Source organism: Culex quinquefasciatus, chromosome 1, assembly GCF_015732765.1.
Source record: "Culex quinquefasciatus strain JHB chromosome 1, VPISU_Cqui_1.0_pri_paternal, whole genome shotgun sequence".
Taxonomy (NCBI): domain Eukaryota; kingdom Metazoa; phylum Arthropoda; class Insecta; order Diptera; family Culicidae; genus Culex; species Culex quinquefasciatus.
The window spans coordinates 6,439,412-6,456,195 of NC_051861.1; the positions used below are offsets into that span (position 1 = coordinate 6,439,412).

A 16,784-nucleotide genomic window follows, 5' to 3' on the forward strand; every position below is an offset into this window, starting at 1 on the left:
TTTTGTGCGGTTTCCCATTGCGTAATGTATTATTTTCCTACCAGCTATCGATATAATAATATACTTTCAGTTTATTCATCCAACACATAAAGAAAATTTACTCGCCTAAAAACAAACACTTGAATACATTCAATTCGTCACTTAATCATTGTTTTGCCCCTCTCCTTCGACACTAGCAGCGTGTCGATATCAATTTTAATTGAAAAGTGTCGTCAATTTGAATCGCGTGACCTAGTTGCAACTGATTGGATTGGGAACTCAGAGTGGTGATAAAATTGTGGCGGTCCTCCATTTACGTCGTCGACGAGACGGCCAGCTTCTTCAGATGCTCCATGAATACTTGCAGCGAGACGTCGTCGGTGAGGACCGGGGCGCCACCGTCCTGTGTGAGGCGAGGGAAAGAAGGGGTTTATTTTTAGTGGTTGATGCTTGACTTGTTTGGGAAAGGAGTACCAAAATTGCCCAATGTAAGTGTACAGTATGAAAATATGTGTGAGTACTTTAACCCTTAGAGACTACGGTATACCAGTCATTTTTCTGATGTTGAGGGTTATGATTACAGATTACACAGTGGTTCAAAACGCAAAATTAAGTGGAAAATGGATTTTCCGAAAAAATGTGACATTTTGGAGCTTTGGGGTCTTTAGAAGAGTTGTTGCTAACAGAGAAGGGTAGTTTTTGGTTTGGTTCAAAATTCAAATTTAACTTTTCAGAAATATTTTTGGGAATTTTTTTTTGTCTTCTAGAAAGTTGGGCTTGCCAATCCAAGCAACTTTGTCGAGGACACCAAAATTTTATCTTGTTATCTACGTACAGTTTTAAAAACCTAAAATATGACCAAAAATCGTTTTTTTACACTTTGGATGATTTCTGAGATTCAGTGGGCAAAATTACATGGAAAACCATATAGTTGGATAGTTTTCGAATTTCGTTAGGGTGGTCCATACACTTTTTCCTTGAAAATTAGACATTTTCAAATAAAGAAAAATACCTCTGGGATTCAGGGTTGCGCCAGATCTGCGCCGACCCCAAAATTCTATCCGCGCGAAATCCGCGCCATATAAAAAAATCGCGACAAACATAGAAGAGAGTAACATAATGAATAAAATTTTAAACGAAAAAAAGAATAATACAGAAAGCATTTGGATCAGTACCGTTGATCAGTTCTGGATTCATATCCCACCTGCACCAAGTGGAACCTTTTTTGCCATTTCTGAAACAATATTGGCATTTTTTGTAACACTTTAAATATCGTTGATTTAAAAACAAATTCAGAAAAAAAAATTAAATTAAAAAAAAACAAAATTAAAATCATAAAATAAATTACCAAATTATAATATTTAGGGATTTTGTACTTGATAATTCTAGCCAAATCGAAACACGAAATTCTATTATTTTCTTCTCTAAATTTCCCTAAACTAAAATATGACTCCGAAAATTATTTAATAATTTAATAATTTATTAATTTAATAATTTAATAATTTAATAATTTAATAATTTAACAATTTAATAATTTAATATTAATTTTAATAATTTAATAATTTAATAATTTAATAATTTAATAATTAAAAAATTTAATAATTTAATAATTTCATGATTTTATAATTAAATAATTTAATAATTTAATAATTTGATAACTTAAAAACTTTTTTTTTAAAATTAAAAATTAAAAACAACAATTGTAATATTTTCTTAATTTTTCAATTTAATAATTCGTACTTTTTTACGTTTTTTTAGTCTGTAAGTTTTGGCAATTTCGAATTATGAATTCTATTTTTTTTATTATTTGAATGTGTAAATTTTGAAATTCCAAATTGTTGACTTCCAGATTTTTTTATTTTTTTCGTCATGTTGTGATAATTGGGAGTAGAATCAATTCTACCTGAATTAGAGTGGCAACCGAATTTTTATTTTTTTCAATATACCGAAAATTTTAATATTTAAATTTTTATATTGAAAAAACTTAGAAAATCTAAAAAGTTTCACAGCATCAAATTTTCGAAATTAGTTATTTTGATTTTAATAAAATTGTTATAAATATTGTCGTAATGTAATGTTAAATTTATATAACAAATCTCAATACATTTAAAAAAAAAATCGCTCTTTGAAGATTATTCCAAAGTTTCGTATTAAGAAAAAAAATCAATAATTTTTAGAAGAAAATTTTCTTCATTAGCAACTTCTTAGAAATTGTCCGGATACTTAGCCTGATGGTTAAGCGATCTGCCTTTCAAGCAGACGATCAGGGATCGAATCCCGCCCGGTCACCTCGTCACCGATTTTTCGGTGGCAACTAGACCCCCTTGCTCCCTCTGGGAGCACCAGAACCCCGGTAATTAATTACCAAAACACACACGCACGCCGCTCCTCCCGCTAGAACCAGATAGTGGTGGTTGAGTGCAAACAGGACGGGAAGATGACCAACCAACCACACCACAACGCGTGAAGGAAGGAAGGAAGACTCTTCCAAGAAGACCCCCCTGGAGATCATCATCATCCATCATGAACAAGAACAATAGATCTCGAGATCTATAAATAGACGCACGGCTCCGTGATGGCAAGGCCGATTGAGCCAGTTAGGGTATAGGTTAAGATAGAGGACAAAGAATAAAAAAAAAAAAAAAAACTTCTTAGAAATTGATGTTTTTGCACTCAACGAAAAAGATTGAATTTATTCAATTCCTAATAATATTTTCCTTAGTAATTTGAAAGAAATTTTATCGTTCTCAATTATATTGTTTATCAAAATTGCTATCCGCGCGAAATCCGCGCCTGAGCAAAATTAGCCAGCAAATTCGCGCCAGATTCGCGCCATCCGCGCCGTCCGTAACAACCCTGGATTTTTTCGGCGTTTGTAGTGCTAGATCTCCTCTTACGAATGCAACCTGGCGCTTAAAATTTGGCCTGCGCCTTTTCAAGATATTTCAGTTTTAAATTTGCATCTTTTTTACCTCCAAATTGACCTGTCAGAAAATAAAAATGTTCGTTTTTCAGAGCTTCTAAAGTGCTCCGAACAACACTTTTCTCTAAAACTCAACCTTGAATTGCTACGTTCAAAAAACTGACTTTAAAATTTTGCTCCGATGCTTTTTCTAAATTTGGCCGTAGAAGGCGTAGATTATGAGATAAAAATTTGGTGTCTTTGACAAAGTTGCTTGGATTGCCAAGTTTAACAACTTTCTAGAAGACAAAAAAAATCCCAAAAATATTCCTGAAAAGTTAGAGTTTCAACACCAGCCCAATCGTGAACCCAACCACTCTTTTGAAGACACCAAAGGGCCAAAACGTCACAATTTTTCGGAAAATCCATTTTCTACTTAATTTAGCGTTATTTTTATGTATCACTATTTTTTCCAAACTTCTTTTTTTTTAAATCATATCTCTAATACCAGGTTTACCAACATCCTAAATTCTAGCGTAAAAAAGTTTTTTTTCAGAGCTCTAAAACATATAAAAAATCGAAAATAAAAAAAATACGTATTTTGGAATTCGCCAAAACGTTCAATCCCCCGTTAAGGCTGGTATGCAGATCGGGAGGAACGCAAAACTCCATATAAAAAAACGCCCAAGAAACGGTCAAGGAAAGGGTCACGAAAAGATTTTTTTTTAAGCGGTACGCAGCTGAAAGAAACGGAAAGTGACGTTTGACGTTTCTTCGCGCGGTGGTTGTTTGTAATATGTTTTGATGAAAAAATCAAAGAATTTGAATTTAACTTTTTGAATGCAACTGAAAGTTACAAACGTTTTAATAATTTTATATTCGTTAGAATAATAGAAAATCCCGGTGAATCTCAAAATGCAGAATCTTGAAATTAAAAAGACAGATTTAGTTTTTTGATCGACACGGAGTAAAAAATAGAAGTTGTCTTTATTGCTGTTGGCCCACGTGTCGCCAACTATTGCTAGTACCAACCAGCAACCTTTGGATTGTGAGTTCACTGCACTGTCCGATTAATCCACTCTGGCGGGACCGAAATACAATAAACCGGAGTGAAAATAAACTTGACATACAAATATCTATTTTCTTACTGGAAAATTCAATAATAATCTGATATTCGACAATACAAATGATACAAATAAAAATTTGACATTATAAAAAAACAAATATTTCAGAATTTTCAAATAACAAAAAAATATGAAAGAAAATCCAACCATTTTTAAAATCTTCATTTAGGAAATTCAAAAAAAAAAAAATGCAGGATTGAAAAAAAAATAATATTGAAGTCGAGATTAAAGAATTTATAGCTCAAAAATTAAAAATTCGAGACCTGAAAAATTTCAGAAATTTTAAAAAAGGTTTAAAAAATCTGAAATGTTGAAATTCGAAAACACATATTTACGAAAAATCCGAAATTGTAACATTCAAAAACTCTAATTTTTCAAAAATTTTAAAAAAATGAAAATTCCAGAATAAAAAATTTGGAGTTTAGAATTTTTATAGTTTAAGAATTAAAGAATCACAAAAAACAATAAAATTTAGAAATTTAAGAATTTAAGAATGTAAGAATTCAAAAATTTAAGAATTGAAGAATTTAAGAATTCAAGAATTCAAGAATTTAACAATTTAATAATTTAAGAATTTAAGAAAAACTCTGTACACGCCTTTTTTTAAATTTCCTAATTTCATTATTTCCCAATTTAGTAATTTCCTAACTTCAAAATTTCCTAATTTTCTAATTTCTTAATTTCCTGATTTCCTAATTTCATAATTTCTTAATTTCCTTATTTCTTAATTACCAAATTTCCTAATTTCCTAATTTCCTAACATCTAAATTTCCTAATACTCTAATTTCCTAATTTCCTTATTTCCTAATGCTCAAATTTCGTTATTACCCAATTTTCCCAATTTCCTAACATCCAAATTTCCTAATTTCCTTTTTTTCCTGAATTCTGAATTCATTATTTCAAATATTTAATTATTGATTTCTTAATTTTGTTTATAATCAATAATTGTTATTTAAAAGTTTTGAATAAACATTTTTAATCTATTTAATTTTAACTTTTGAATATTTTTGATCTTTTTATTTAATAAAATGCTAGAGGTTTTTTTAATATGTTTGTTTAACATGTTTATTGAATTGATGAATAATTTAAATTCAACAGTTTTGTATTTTTTTATTTTGGACATTTTTGAATTTTGAAAATTTGAAGTATGTATTTTTGAATATCTAAATTTTTGGGTTTACGGATTTCTCGATTTTCGCTTTTTTTTTTAATTTTGAGGTCATTGAACTACAAATTTGTGATGGCCTTTGTAAGCTTCCAAATGGTTTTTTTTTTTTGCATTTCAGGGTTCTGCGTTTTGAGATTCGGTCTATTGTGGATTAGCATTATCATGAGAAAATTTAATAATGTTTTTTTTTTTTAATTTTCTGCTTTGAAAGCGTACCAGCAGGACCAGCTCTGCTAGAATATTTCGTGACTGGATAACACTAAATTGAGACTAGTTTGAAGGCCCACGTGATATTATGTTACAGACATGACCAGTAAGACAAAAAAAAAGTTAGACAACAAACATACAAAAAAATCGCTCAAGAAAAATCTGTAAATCTGATTTGAAGCGAAATCTCCTTCCATACCAACATTGCTCAAACTCGTATAGTTCAGTAAATGTTCTCCCATTGGAACATCCCTAAGAGTTCTCGGACATTCCTGATTGTGGTCATTGCCCCTCTTCAGAGATCAACGATGAAAACTTCTCCATCAAAAGGGTTCTACTGAGCACTCACTCAGAGAGAATTCTAAGTTTTCTTTCTTAAAGGTGTTTATACCAATTTGTTAGTTACTTTTACTGAAATTTTTAACTATGATTGATTTTATGATTAATACATATGAACAATGAGTGCTACCTTATTTTTGATAAATTTACAAATATGAAGATTCACCGGATTTTTTTGAGTTTAATATGAGTGTGATTTTAAATGACTTAGAATACTGATGTTAGAGGTTGATGAGCCAAGGGTTAGAGGTACATCCAAATTTGGTTAGGAATTGATTTTGCCTGCAATTTCGCATAAAAAAAGATTCCGATTAGGCCCAAAATTTACACCCACAACCACCGATAAAATAATTAAATTGTAACAAATAAAAAAACGGAAATGTCTCCGATATCTACCGTCGGTGCGGCCATCTGCCATGGGATTTTGTTTTTTGTGTGGAGGGAGGGAAATGACGATTTCCAGTCGAAATGGAAGGAGTTTGTTTTGAGTTGATCAAATCACACAAACACGCGTTAAAAAAATAAAGAAAGAAAAAGAAATCATAAATAATTTGATCGAATTAGATTTTTGTTCGAAAACTTTAAGCAAAAACTCGGTAACTCACCTGTCCATACGCGTACATGTTGTTGTGGGTCTGCGACGGGTTGACCTTCGAGAGCAGGAACCGAGCCTGCGATCCGCCCTGCTCGGTGTCGATGTACCGTGGCATGGGGAAGCGCGTTTGGAGGATTTCCTGTGCGTCATCGACCGGGGCTTGCAGCAGCTGTTTGAAGTTTTCGTACTCGGGCATGTCCTGGTACTTGAGCGACCGCCACTGCGCGATGGTTTCTCCGTGGAAAATGAGAATTTGGAAGAAGGTGTCCATCAGGAGAATGCGGTCCGGCTGGATGGAGGAGGTGTCGAGCAGGACCGGTTCCGGCGGGCCGTTGAAGGAGTACGAGTAGAGAATGGGCTGGATCATGATGAGGGATTGGGTGAGGTCTTCGCGCATGAGCATGTGCCGGTAGAAGGTCGTTTCGTCGGGGGAGTTGTTGAAGACCTGCAGGAATTGGGACCGCCGGAGATGGTACATGAACTGGGGAAAGAGGGAGAAGTTTTCCGCGAGTCGGAAGCTGTTCGGGTCGTCTTTGCCGTATTCGCCAAACTTCTGGCAGAGTCGGATGAGTTGGCGATCGACCCAGCGGAGCGTGTCCGGACCGTCGTCGGTTTCCGCCCGGTAGACGACCATTCGGGACATGAGTACGGCTGCTGCTTCCTGGTCGAATCCGGCGCTGATCATTGGGAGGTTTGACGTGGCGTCCGCCCAGCTGCGGGCCACGGTCGTCACGCGGATTCGCCGCTGCCCGCTGGAATGCTGATACTGGGTGATGAACTGAAGACAACCGCGTCCGCCCTGCGGAATCGGTGCCGCATGTTGATTCGCGACCTCGAAGAAGAACGCCATCGACGTGTTTGGCGTCATTGTACAGAGCTTCCACTGGCAGGTTCCGCCCATTCCAACGTCAGAGTCGGACACCGAAGCGTTCTTCACGTTCAACGAAACGCACGAACCGATGCCGCCCTCAATCTTCAACTCCCTCGAACACTTAATCTCCAGCGTTCCGTTGAAGGCCATCTTCGGGTCACCTTTCCCGTCCGTCGCAAACACTCGCTGATAAGTTTGCTTGAACAGCGAAGAATTGAACGAATCTCCCATGACCATGTGGCCACCGGTCGAGTTGCAGCACTGCTTCATCTCCATCAACCCGGTCTGATCCAGCGCGCACGAGTAAATATCGATGCAGTGCCCGTTCGTGGCCGTTCTCAACGCCAACGCTTCGTAATGCTTGATCGCCTTCTTCATGAACTTCGCGTTGTCCTTGTGAATGTCGTGATGCGATCGGATCGGGTGCTTCAACTCATCGTCCACGACCTGGCCGGGTCCCTGCGAGCACGGTCCTCCGCAGAACAGCATAATCCGTGCCCCAGTATTAGGATAGGTGCATTCCAGCAACCCCACAGCAATCGAAAGAGCAGCCCCAGTCGATCGCAAGAATCGCTTCCCCTGCGGAACTGGCCACGGATCTCGCTGCAACTCCCCCAGCAAATCCGTCAACGCCATATCGCACTTGTGCAGCGGCTGCAGGAACCGATTCGCCGGCGGAACAACCCCCGTCGGGCCACGTTGCTGCTGCTGCTGCGGTTGATTCGGCCCTGGGGCCCGGCCAATCCCCAACATGTCCTGGATCTGCTTCGCGCTCAAATCCTTCGTCCCGCGGAACACATAACTCTTCGAGCAGCCATCCGTCCCCAGCTCATGCACCTGGACCATCTTCCCGAACGTAATCAACCCGACCAACGCATTTGCCGGAAGCAAGCTCAACGACATCTGCAGCGAATCCTTCAACGCGCCCAGCTCCTCCTCGTCCATGCAAGTGTCCACCACGAACAAAAACACCGGCGGCAGGCACGGTGCCCGCGTGATCGTGTACTCGATCGTACTGAACCCGGCAATCAGTTCCGCCGGCTGGTGCTGCTCGGAAATGGCCGCGTACTGCGGCGGAAACGGATTCCGCTGGAAGCAAAAGTTGCACACCCACAGCTTGGCCCGGTAGTCCACCTGGCACAGCGGGTTCAAAATCGCCCGGCAAGTGGTCCGCGTACACGACCGGATCGTACAGGATCGGCAAAGTCCGGCCGCTCCTTCAGCGGCTGGTACAAACATCCCAGCGGGACCACCAACCTGCTCGCGTCGATCCGGCTCGACGGCCACACGTTCCACGTGAACCGAATCCCATCGCGGTCCTCGTTCTGCTGGATGAACTCCTCGTACGTGGTCATCCCTGCGGGGAAAATCCGGAACGATTAACCTCCTCACCCTTCTCTTCGCAAAGGCGTAATCCAACCAACAAACCTGCAACTTTTTATCGTTCCCGGGTGCACGCAGCAGTAAACTTCACTTTTAACGCACTTTGTACCAAAATTACCCCAAATTAGCACATACTTTTGCCACGAATTATGAAAGAATTCCAAATTTCCAGACGACGAAATCGATTTGGGAGCTGAGGAAGGACAGACAGCGAAAAACACGTCAGCGTCGGACTGTCAACGAGACATACACGGTGAGTGGAAATCGGACGTTTTCTTATTTTGGTAATATGATTTGAAATGATAAATTCGTATGAAAAGTGCGAAATTCAAATTCCCAAATTATAGTTTTCAGTTTTCCGTGCATTTGAACTTTCATTCGGTTTGGGAGCGTTCTTTTATTACGTAACGCGAAAAATCGGACTTTTAGACCCTCCCCTCGTAACAAAATTTCCATACAAATTTTAAAAATTTTGTATGGAGCGTAACACGGCCTCCGACCCCCTCCCCTACTGCGTTACGTAATAAAAGAACGCCCTTTGCGACTTTGCTGAGTTGAAACCCTTTGGGAACGCTGCGATGTGAAGATAGGCAAGGTCGGCTTAAACATTAAATTTTTAAGGAATAAAAAAGTGAAAGTAAAGTGCAGACAAAATTGCTTTAATTAATTAGGGTCCTTCAGCGATAAAAAATAGCCTTTAAATAATGTTGCATAACTTTTTGTTATTTTGATGCAATGAAATAAAATAAATTGGGTTCTTAAATTAAGCTTAAATTGGGTACTAAAGCCCTATGTCAATTATGTACAACGGTAAAAATCACGATTAAAAACCATTTCTGATCACTTTTTTTCATTTTAATGCAAAATTGTTTTTTGACAACACAACATTTTTTCGATGGGTCAATTATGGTTCCCTTGGAACGAGCTGTCAAGTAGGACCTTTTCTGTCAAGAAGGACCACGAGGTTAATTTTTCGTAATTGATTTCAAAATCCATTTTAAACTCTTTGTGGTCGTACAAAAAGTCATTGTACTCAGAAAAATATGCTTTATCGCTGTAAACAATAATTTCAGCAATCTAAGTTTCATTTTAGGACCCAATTTGTGAAATTATTGTTCACAATGATAAAGCTTATGTTTCTGAGTAGAATGACCCAAATGACCCGTTGTACGACCACAAAGAGTTTAAAATGGATTTTTAAATTATTTTTGAAAAATTAACCTCGCGGTCCTTCTTGACAGCTCGTTCCAAGGGGACCATAGTTGATTTATCGAAAAAATGTTGCCCTTTCAAAAAAAAAAATGCATTAAAATTTAAAAAAGTGGTCAGAAATGGTTTTTAATCGTGTTTTTACCTCTGTACATCAAAATTGGCTTAGCACCCAATTTTAAAAATTTACTTCGAGTAGATCCACAAAAAAAATGTTTTGTCATTTTTTTTGCATTAAAAAGTGAAGAGAAAAAGGGACCAGAAATGATTTTTAATCGTGTTTTATACCGTTGTACATACGAATTTACATAGGGCTTAAGGACCCTATAATCAAGTTGACATTTTGTGATGGATCAACTATAGTCACCTTAGAAAGAGCTGTCAAGCACGCGAGGTCAAGCAAGATGCTTTCTGTAACGCAAGGCTGCGTAATTATTTTTTCAAAATTAATTTTAAATTTTTCAGTGGATGTTTTTAATTTTTACTAAAATTTCCTATATTCCTAAAAAAAAGAAACATTCTAATATTTCTTAAAATTCTCAGATTTCTTAAATTTCCTAAATATCTTAAATTTCTTATGCTTTTTAAATTTTTAATTTTTTTTAAATTTCCTAAATTGCAAAAATTTTCTAAAATTTCTAATTTCTTAAATTTCTTAAATTTCTTAAATTTCTTAAATTTCTTAATTTTTTTAAATTTCTTAAATTTCTTAAATTTCTTAAATTTCTTATATTTCTTAAATTTCCTAAATTTCTTAAATATCTTAAATTTCTTAAATTTCTTAAATTTCTTAAATTTCTTAAATTTATTAAATTTCTTAAATTTTTTAAATTTGTTAAATTTCTTAAATTTCTTAATTTTTTTTGTTTTTAGCTTTTGGTTTTCAGTTTTTAGTCAGGCCATTAATTATTAAGTCATTATGGAATCGAAAAATTAAAATTATATTGCTGGAAATAAATTTCTTATATGATCTGATAATAACTTTTATACATTTATATCTCATCATTAATTCATTGATGAATAAATTATCAATAAATAAATACTACGATAAAAAGCACATTCTCAAAGATAGCTTCAGAAACATAAACCAAATACGTGACTTACTTTCACAGACAAAAACCAGAAATCTTTAAAAAAATCCTGTTTTTAGCTCAGTACAATTAAATTGTTGCTTGTGACGGTCAAAACAAGGACCGTACCGTCCTCGAAGTCACCTTAATGGTCGCAAATTAAACTCTCGTTAGTTTTTATTACCCTTTACGAGGTGATAAAACAAACCCAAACTATGCAAATTACTCCAACGCATGTTCACACAACACTTCCTCGAACTGTACTTAATTGCTTGTATCGTTTTGCTAAACACTGCCAAATTGCTTGTAATGGACGCAAAATCAGACCGTCCTATAATCTAACTTTCCTTGTCACCCTCAGGAAGGCAAGGTCAATCAAAGAGTGCTCGCGAACCGGTAAGTCCGGTTTGCCTCGGGACTTCCTCAAAGGCTGTAATTAAAGAACTAACCCCGCGCAACGGGTGAACTTGGAAGACAATGCAAACGTTTGTCTAACGGCCAATTTGACATCAGATTAGTTTGAATAATTGCCACCGGCGGCGCTGCGGCTATCAGCTGCGAATGGCAGTTCATCAACCGTCGCGGCGAACGGATATTACCCTCGGATTACCACACGAATTGTTCCGGTTCTGGATCTTAAGGAGTAATTCTCATCAATTACAGATGCAAAACAAAAGCCGCACGCTTCATCGTTTTGTTTGATGGATCAAGTGTCACATCGTTAATGATAAGTGCATTTGTAAGGCGGGTGTAGAACATGTACTAACTGCTGGCTATAATGTGCCAGATAGCACCGCGGGACAAGTTCTGCAAGTGTAGACATTGTTCCCGGCGGGTAAACGGACCTGACCCGACGCCGATAAGCCGGTTTCGAGATGTATCTCACGCTGTCACGTTGAACAAACGTGTCCAAGCTTCGCTGCCCTTGAACAAGTCTTGCGAGATAACATATTCTTTTATGCAACACACCCCTGCCTGCACATATTGACAGTTCTTGCAGCAAACAACTGTCAAGCGCAGGGGTGAAAATTTATCAAAATTGCGGAAGAGCTTCCTTCCACGTGGAAACTCCGGAAGAAGGAAGATGGCAATTGAAATAAACCGAACTCATTACCCCAATTAGGGCTCACAAGTTAATAGTCGTCACCAGCTGCTGCAATTAAGCAAACACAAACGCTTCAAACGCTGCCGATTAGTGGATTAAAATTCTCAATCTGACACCTTTCTAACATAACCAATCAATCTGGATGTACTAATCTCGTAGTAGCGTGAAGCGTGACTTGGGTTGATAATTGCGGTGGACATTCTCGCGGGATTCGAGTTCCACTTTGTTTCTCTTTTGATTGACCGACCGATGCCGAGGGAAAGTGATGGTGATCGTATGGTTGGACACGCCGTCTACAATTAACGATTGTTTTGTCAGTGATTGTGATAGGCAAATATATAACCTGTTGCAATTAAATTAGATGTGCGGAAGGATCACATCATTAGAAAAAAATGCTTTTGTGGAAATTCAATTGAGTCCACTGAAAACAGTTTACCTTAATAATAACGGATCATTAGGACTTAACAAGAAATAAAAAAAAGCATTAATTTGTGCTTCAAGTGCTTTTTATTAATTCAAAATTTGAATGAATAGGAAATATAAGGACTTCTAGTCGAAACATTCCTAACACATTCACACCTATGAGTGTCACAGAAATTGGGTTGTTTGCATAAGTTTTGCTTTCTCTTTCTAGCAAAAGTTTTTTTGTCACCCTCCGGGAGAGATCCGGAAAAAGATCCGGCAACAATTTGTACTGATTTGACGTTTGCTGACGGTGCCGAAAAGTTTGGTTATGTTCTGCTTGCAAAAGACAATAGCCAGTTTTTGAAGGCCCGATGACAGCCATCACATATTTCGCAGGGACAAGGACATCTCGAGCTCGATCTTTGTTTGATTGATGACACTGTGACGAGGAGTTCATCATTTTTGAGTTAATTTATAATATTCACTGGGCTTATTTCGCATTTAAATTTCGATTATTTAGAATTTTACGGCGTTTTGCAGTGTTTACCTAGATTTTACGGCCAAAGGCAAATTTCACTGATTACGCGGCTTCCGCTCTAATAACCACTAATGGTCATGATTTGACTATCCGATTTGAAATATTTTTGCAAGAGTTCAGAAAAGTTCAACTTTTCAGCACTTATTTCGAAGAGTAATACTTTTTGAAATTGTTTTGAAATTTGTCATTTTCAAGTGATCTAAGATTTTTTTCATATTTTTTGCGCCTTTAGCAACAACTTCAACCATTTCGACCTACCATTGATTGGTCATGTACGGCGGACCCCCCCAGTAACCCAACACGACGCCCGACTTATGACACGCGCTCGAAACATGCTTATCAACGGCTTATTACTCACCAAGTCAACCCTTTTTTTGTGTGTGCCTTCACCGCTGCAAGCAGCACCTCTTTCGGAAAAGCTTCGTACGCATCGGAAAATGGTTTGTTTACAGTCGTCGCGCTACCGACCCGAACGCCGATCTTGGCCCACGATCACGATCGACTCCTGCCGGGGCTAAGCCGAGTTGCTTCATTCCGTTCCGCGCACGTTCGGTTCAGTTGTTTACGCGATCGCGACCAAGCTAGACGCTTGTTTCATAGGCTTAGGCCGCCGTTGTACCGTTGCAAAGTTGCAGGTCCCCAAAGGTTGCACCACTGTTTCTATCGTGCGATCAAGAAGAAGTCTGGTTCGAGTGGGTTGGCGCGCAAACGCGCACCCTTAAGTGACTTGTAAACGGAAGTGAGTGACAGTTGGCGAGGTTTGTGGAAATTGGCGCCAAATAAGGTGTCGTTGATCATCGGTTGGGTTTCTTCAGGTGAACCAGTCGTATTTACCTTCTGGAGTTACTTCTTCGGAGGAGGTTCCAGCTGCGCGATCGTGTTGTGTCTTTGTTTTCCTGTATCGGCGCGCCCTATTGTTCTGCGAAGCGTTAGCGTTAGCTGACAGTTCTTCGTGGAACGCTTCCGAACCCCGCAACCGGAACAAGGGTAAGTCGCTCCTTTCTAGAACTTAATCGTCGTGTGCAAAGTCTCCTTGTTTACCGCGCTCAGTTTTGCGTGCAAGCACGTGTTTTTTGCACGTAAATAACATATGGTTGCTTGTCATTCCTCTTGTAGAAGTGTTCCAAACAACATTTCGTCACCTCTCCGAAGCCACCATGCCTTGGATGGTGAGGAAATGAGGAATCCATTTGACTCTGTAATTAAAGCCGACGACGACGATGACGATGATTGATAGATTAGTTAGTTAGTACATATAGACTTGGGTTTGCTCCACAATATCGTGCGCAGGCGATCGGGCTTCTGGCTTGTTTTAGAAAGTGATTGCCGGTCGCCGTGGCTAAGTGGTATCCGATTGATACCACTGCGAATTGGGCTTTGCCCATTTTGTTTTGGTTTCTGTGCCAGTAGATTTGCGCAGAACTGGTTAAGTGTGTAAAAATGTATATGGAATAACTTAAAGGTTGTTTATTTCCGCATTTTAAAATGCAATAGTTGGCACGAATGTTTATGTGGTTTTTGATCGCCGGAAAAACCATGCTGCCATGATATTTCAATACACATTTATGACTATAGTCTCTAATGGCGTTACGTAATCGAAGAATGTTCCCTATTGGAGAGCTCCATTTGACAGTTGTGAGTTAAAGAAATTGCCACTTGAGGCCCACCCAAGGTCAAGCAAAATTGGGGTCACGTTTAAACGTTTAACGTTAAGATTCTTGACAGTTCGTCTTGTAATCTGATCATAAGATTTGACAGTTACCGTCAAAACCCGTTGCAGAACGGCACCACCACACCTGTCAGAAAATAAAATATTTGATCAAAATTTATGACGAATCTTCAAGTGGCTCAAGGATAGCCCCAAATGATTCGCCAAAACAAGCCAACAGGTGCTAAAGTCCACTTGACACCGCGGTTGCCAAACCAACCTTGCCCCGGGGTCCCGGTTCGACTGCCCAAAATTGGCAAGTCATCCTCGCGCTCCTCCGCGGCCAATGACTAGCCCCGTGGCCAAACATTATTGTGCCTTCCTATACTCTAATTGTAATAATCTCGCGAAACCGATCTCGTAATCGAACCGGTCTCCCAAATAAGTGCGCGCGATGAGTCGACCCAATTCGATCCAGATCCATTTTGGCGACCTTCGACGCGTCGTTGCCCCCCTGGCCACCGCGGCTTCGGATGGCCACCTTCACACAGCCGTGACTAAGCAGCTTCGGGTGTTAATTTTTCAACGGCTCAAATAAATGGTGATAACGTGGTTCTCAAATTAAGAGAGCATCAAAACTGGCAACACTGCTCGTTGACAGCCACGTGATTAAGGTGAAAGCGGTCACCATCTTTGCGAAAAATGGCGACCACTTGGATATCTGATACCGCGTACAAAGGTTGTCAGACAACAAACAATGACGTGACATAAACAATTGCAGGAAGAACATCGCAACGGCGCGTAGATTCTTGCAATGTTATCGCGATGTCTTTGCGTGCGGTCGTTAGGCTCGTTGGCGAACGATCTGTTTATGTTGTGTTGTGAGTGTACTTGAAGTCTACCCGCCAGAGACCGGTATCGAACACGTTAGGAATGTGCCAAGAAAGCGCAAAAAGTCGGTGGAAAATAGTCGAGTTGAAGGAAAAAATGCATTCGAGTAATTGCACAATTCTATTGTTTTCTGGGGGCGGTTGGCACGGTAAACAAAGGAATAAGTTGTTGAAAAGTGTGACTAGCGACTGACCGTGGCAAGGTTAGTAGAAAATATTTTCTAATTTTAATCATCAAGATAGTGCTTTCATCATAGACTAAAATGAAAGACGTGACAAATGTCACCAATTTGTTCTAGATAAAAGTGTTGCCAAGTTTCAAGATTAATGACGAACCTGTCAGAATTGACGCTAAACGGCGATGAGTTCACACAAGTTCAGTTCTTCCATTCATCATCCCCCTTCCGACAGTGTTGAGAAGCGAATGCAAACAAAACACGTGGTTCGTGGCTATTATCAGCGCCACAGCTGGATGACTTTGGCTTGTAACACTGACTGAAAACAAAAACATCGCACCAAGTTCGTAATTGTTTCAGGCGCGTGAATTACTCAATTATGAGTTGAGTTGAGATCCAGATCACCGCATTGGACTACCCCTTAATCGAAGAGGCTCGAAGCACGAGAGAAAACCGAATCAATTAGCGCCATTAGCGTCCTCGGATGCTGTCAAATCTGAAGGCTCTGCGTCACTGCGCTAAATATAGAACATCTGGTTCTGACAAAGCTTTCGCACGACAAAAATCGCCGCACTTAAAATTACACCGATAATTGCAGCGTGTGCAATTATGTAAGGTGCGCGGTTGAAAGCGAAATACGCGTGCGTTTCTGCTACGAAAACAACTAACAAAACAAAACAAAAAATAAATACCGGCTTGAACAGCTGATGCAGGATTGGACAAGCGGCGCGGCGAGAATCGTCACGCGATTCCAGTTTGAGACATGCTCACGCTATATTGGCGTATTTACGAATGCTGCTTAAAACGCACGCTAGTACAAAAACTCAAAGTTGATCTGGCGAACGGACCTCCGTTAAGGATAGACGTGCTTCTGGAGTTATCACGCGGACGCTAAATTTCAACTAAAACGCATGGTGAAAACGATAAACGTCAAACTGACATCTGTAAAAACATGTGTGAATTTGTTAGCCAAACGCCGCTATGTTGTCCTGAATAAAGGTCTATGACTTAAACGTCAGATGCATTCCAAGAAAAGCGATGTCACTGAAAAGTTTTTTTTATGAGACAACGAGACAAATTTCGGCATACGCTTTGAGGTTCGTCGTTTGTGCTACGGTTGCGATTTTCTGACCAACTGATGAAATTAAAAAAAATATAACCAAAATTGCGTGTCA

General features: G+C 39.0%; 2 protein-coding genes across 2 annotated transcripts in view; one reads left to right on the forward strand and one right to left on the reverse strand.

Moving 5' to 3' along the window:
- On the reverse strand, positions 1-8,818 carry LOC6036779 (protein transport protein Sec23A). The gene is given in 6 exon segments (XM_038251443.1): positions 1-382; positions 6,116-6,130; positions 6,325-8,365; positions 8,367-8,387; positions 8,389-8,542; positions 8,614-8,818. Coding segments are annotated over 5 exon segments (2,319 nt in total). The 5' UTR covers positions 8,541-8,542; positions 8,614-8,818; the 3' UTR covers positions 1-292.
- Positions 8,819-13,466: 4,648 nt separating this feature from the next.
- LOC6036777 (sodium-independent sulfate anion transporter) overlaps positions 13,467-16,784 on the forward strand; it is a 32,690-nt gene continuing 29,372 nt past the window's right edge. Inside the window, exon 1 of the mRNA XM_038257681.1 lies at positions 13,467-13,882. The gene's annotated coding sequence lies outside the window, so the exon portion shown is untranslated. The remainder of the gene's footprint in view (positions 13,883-16,784) is intronic.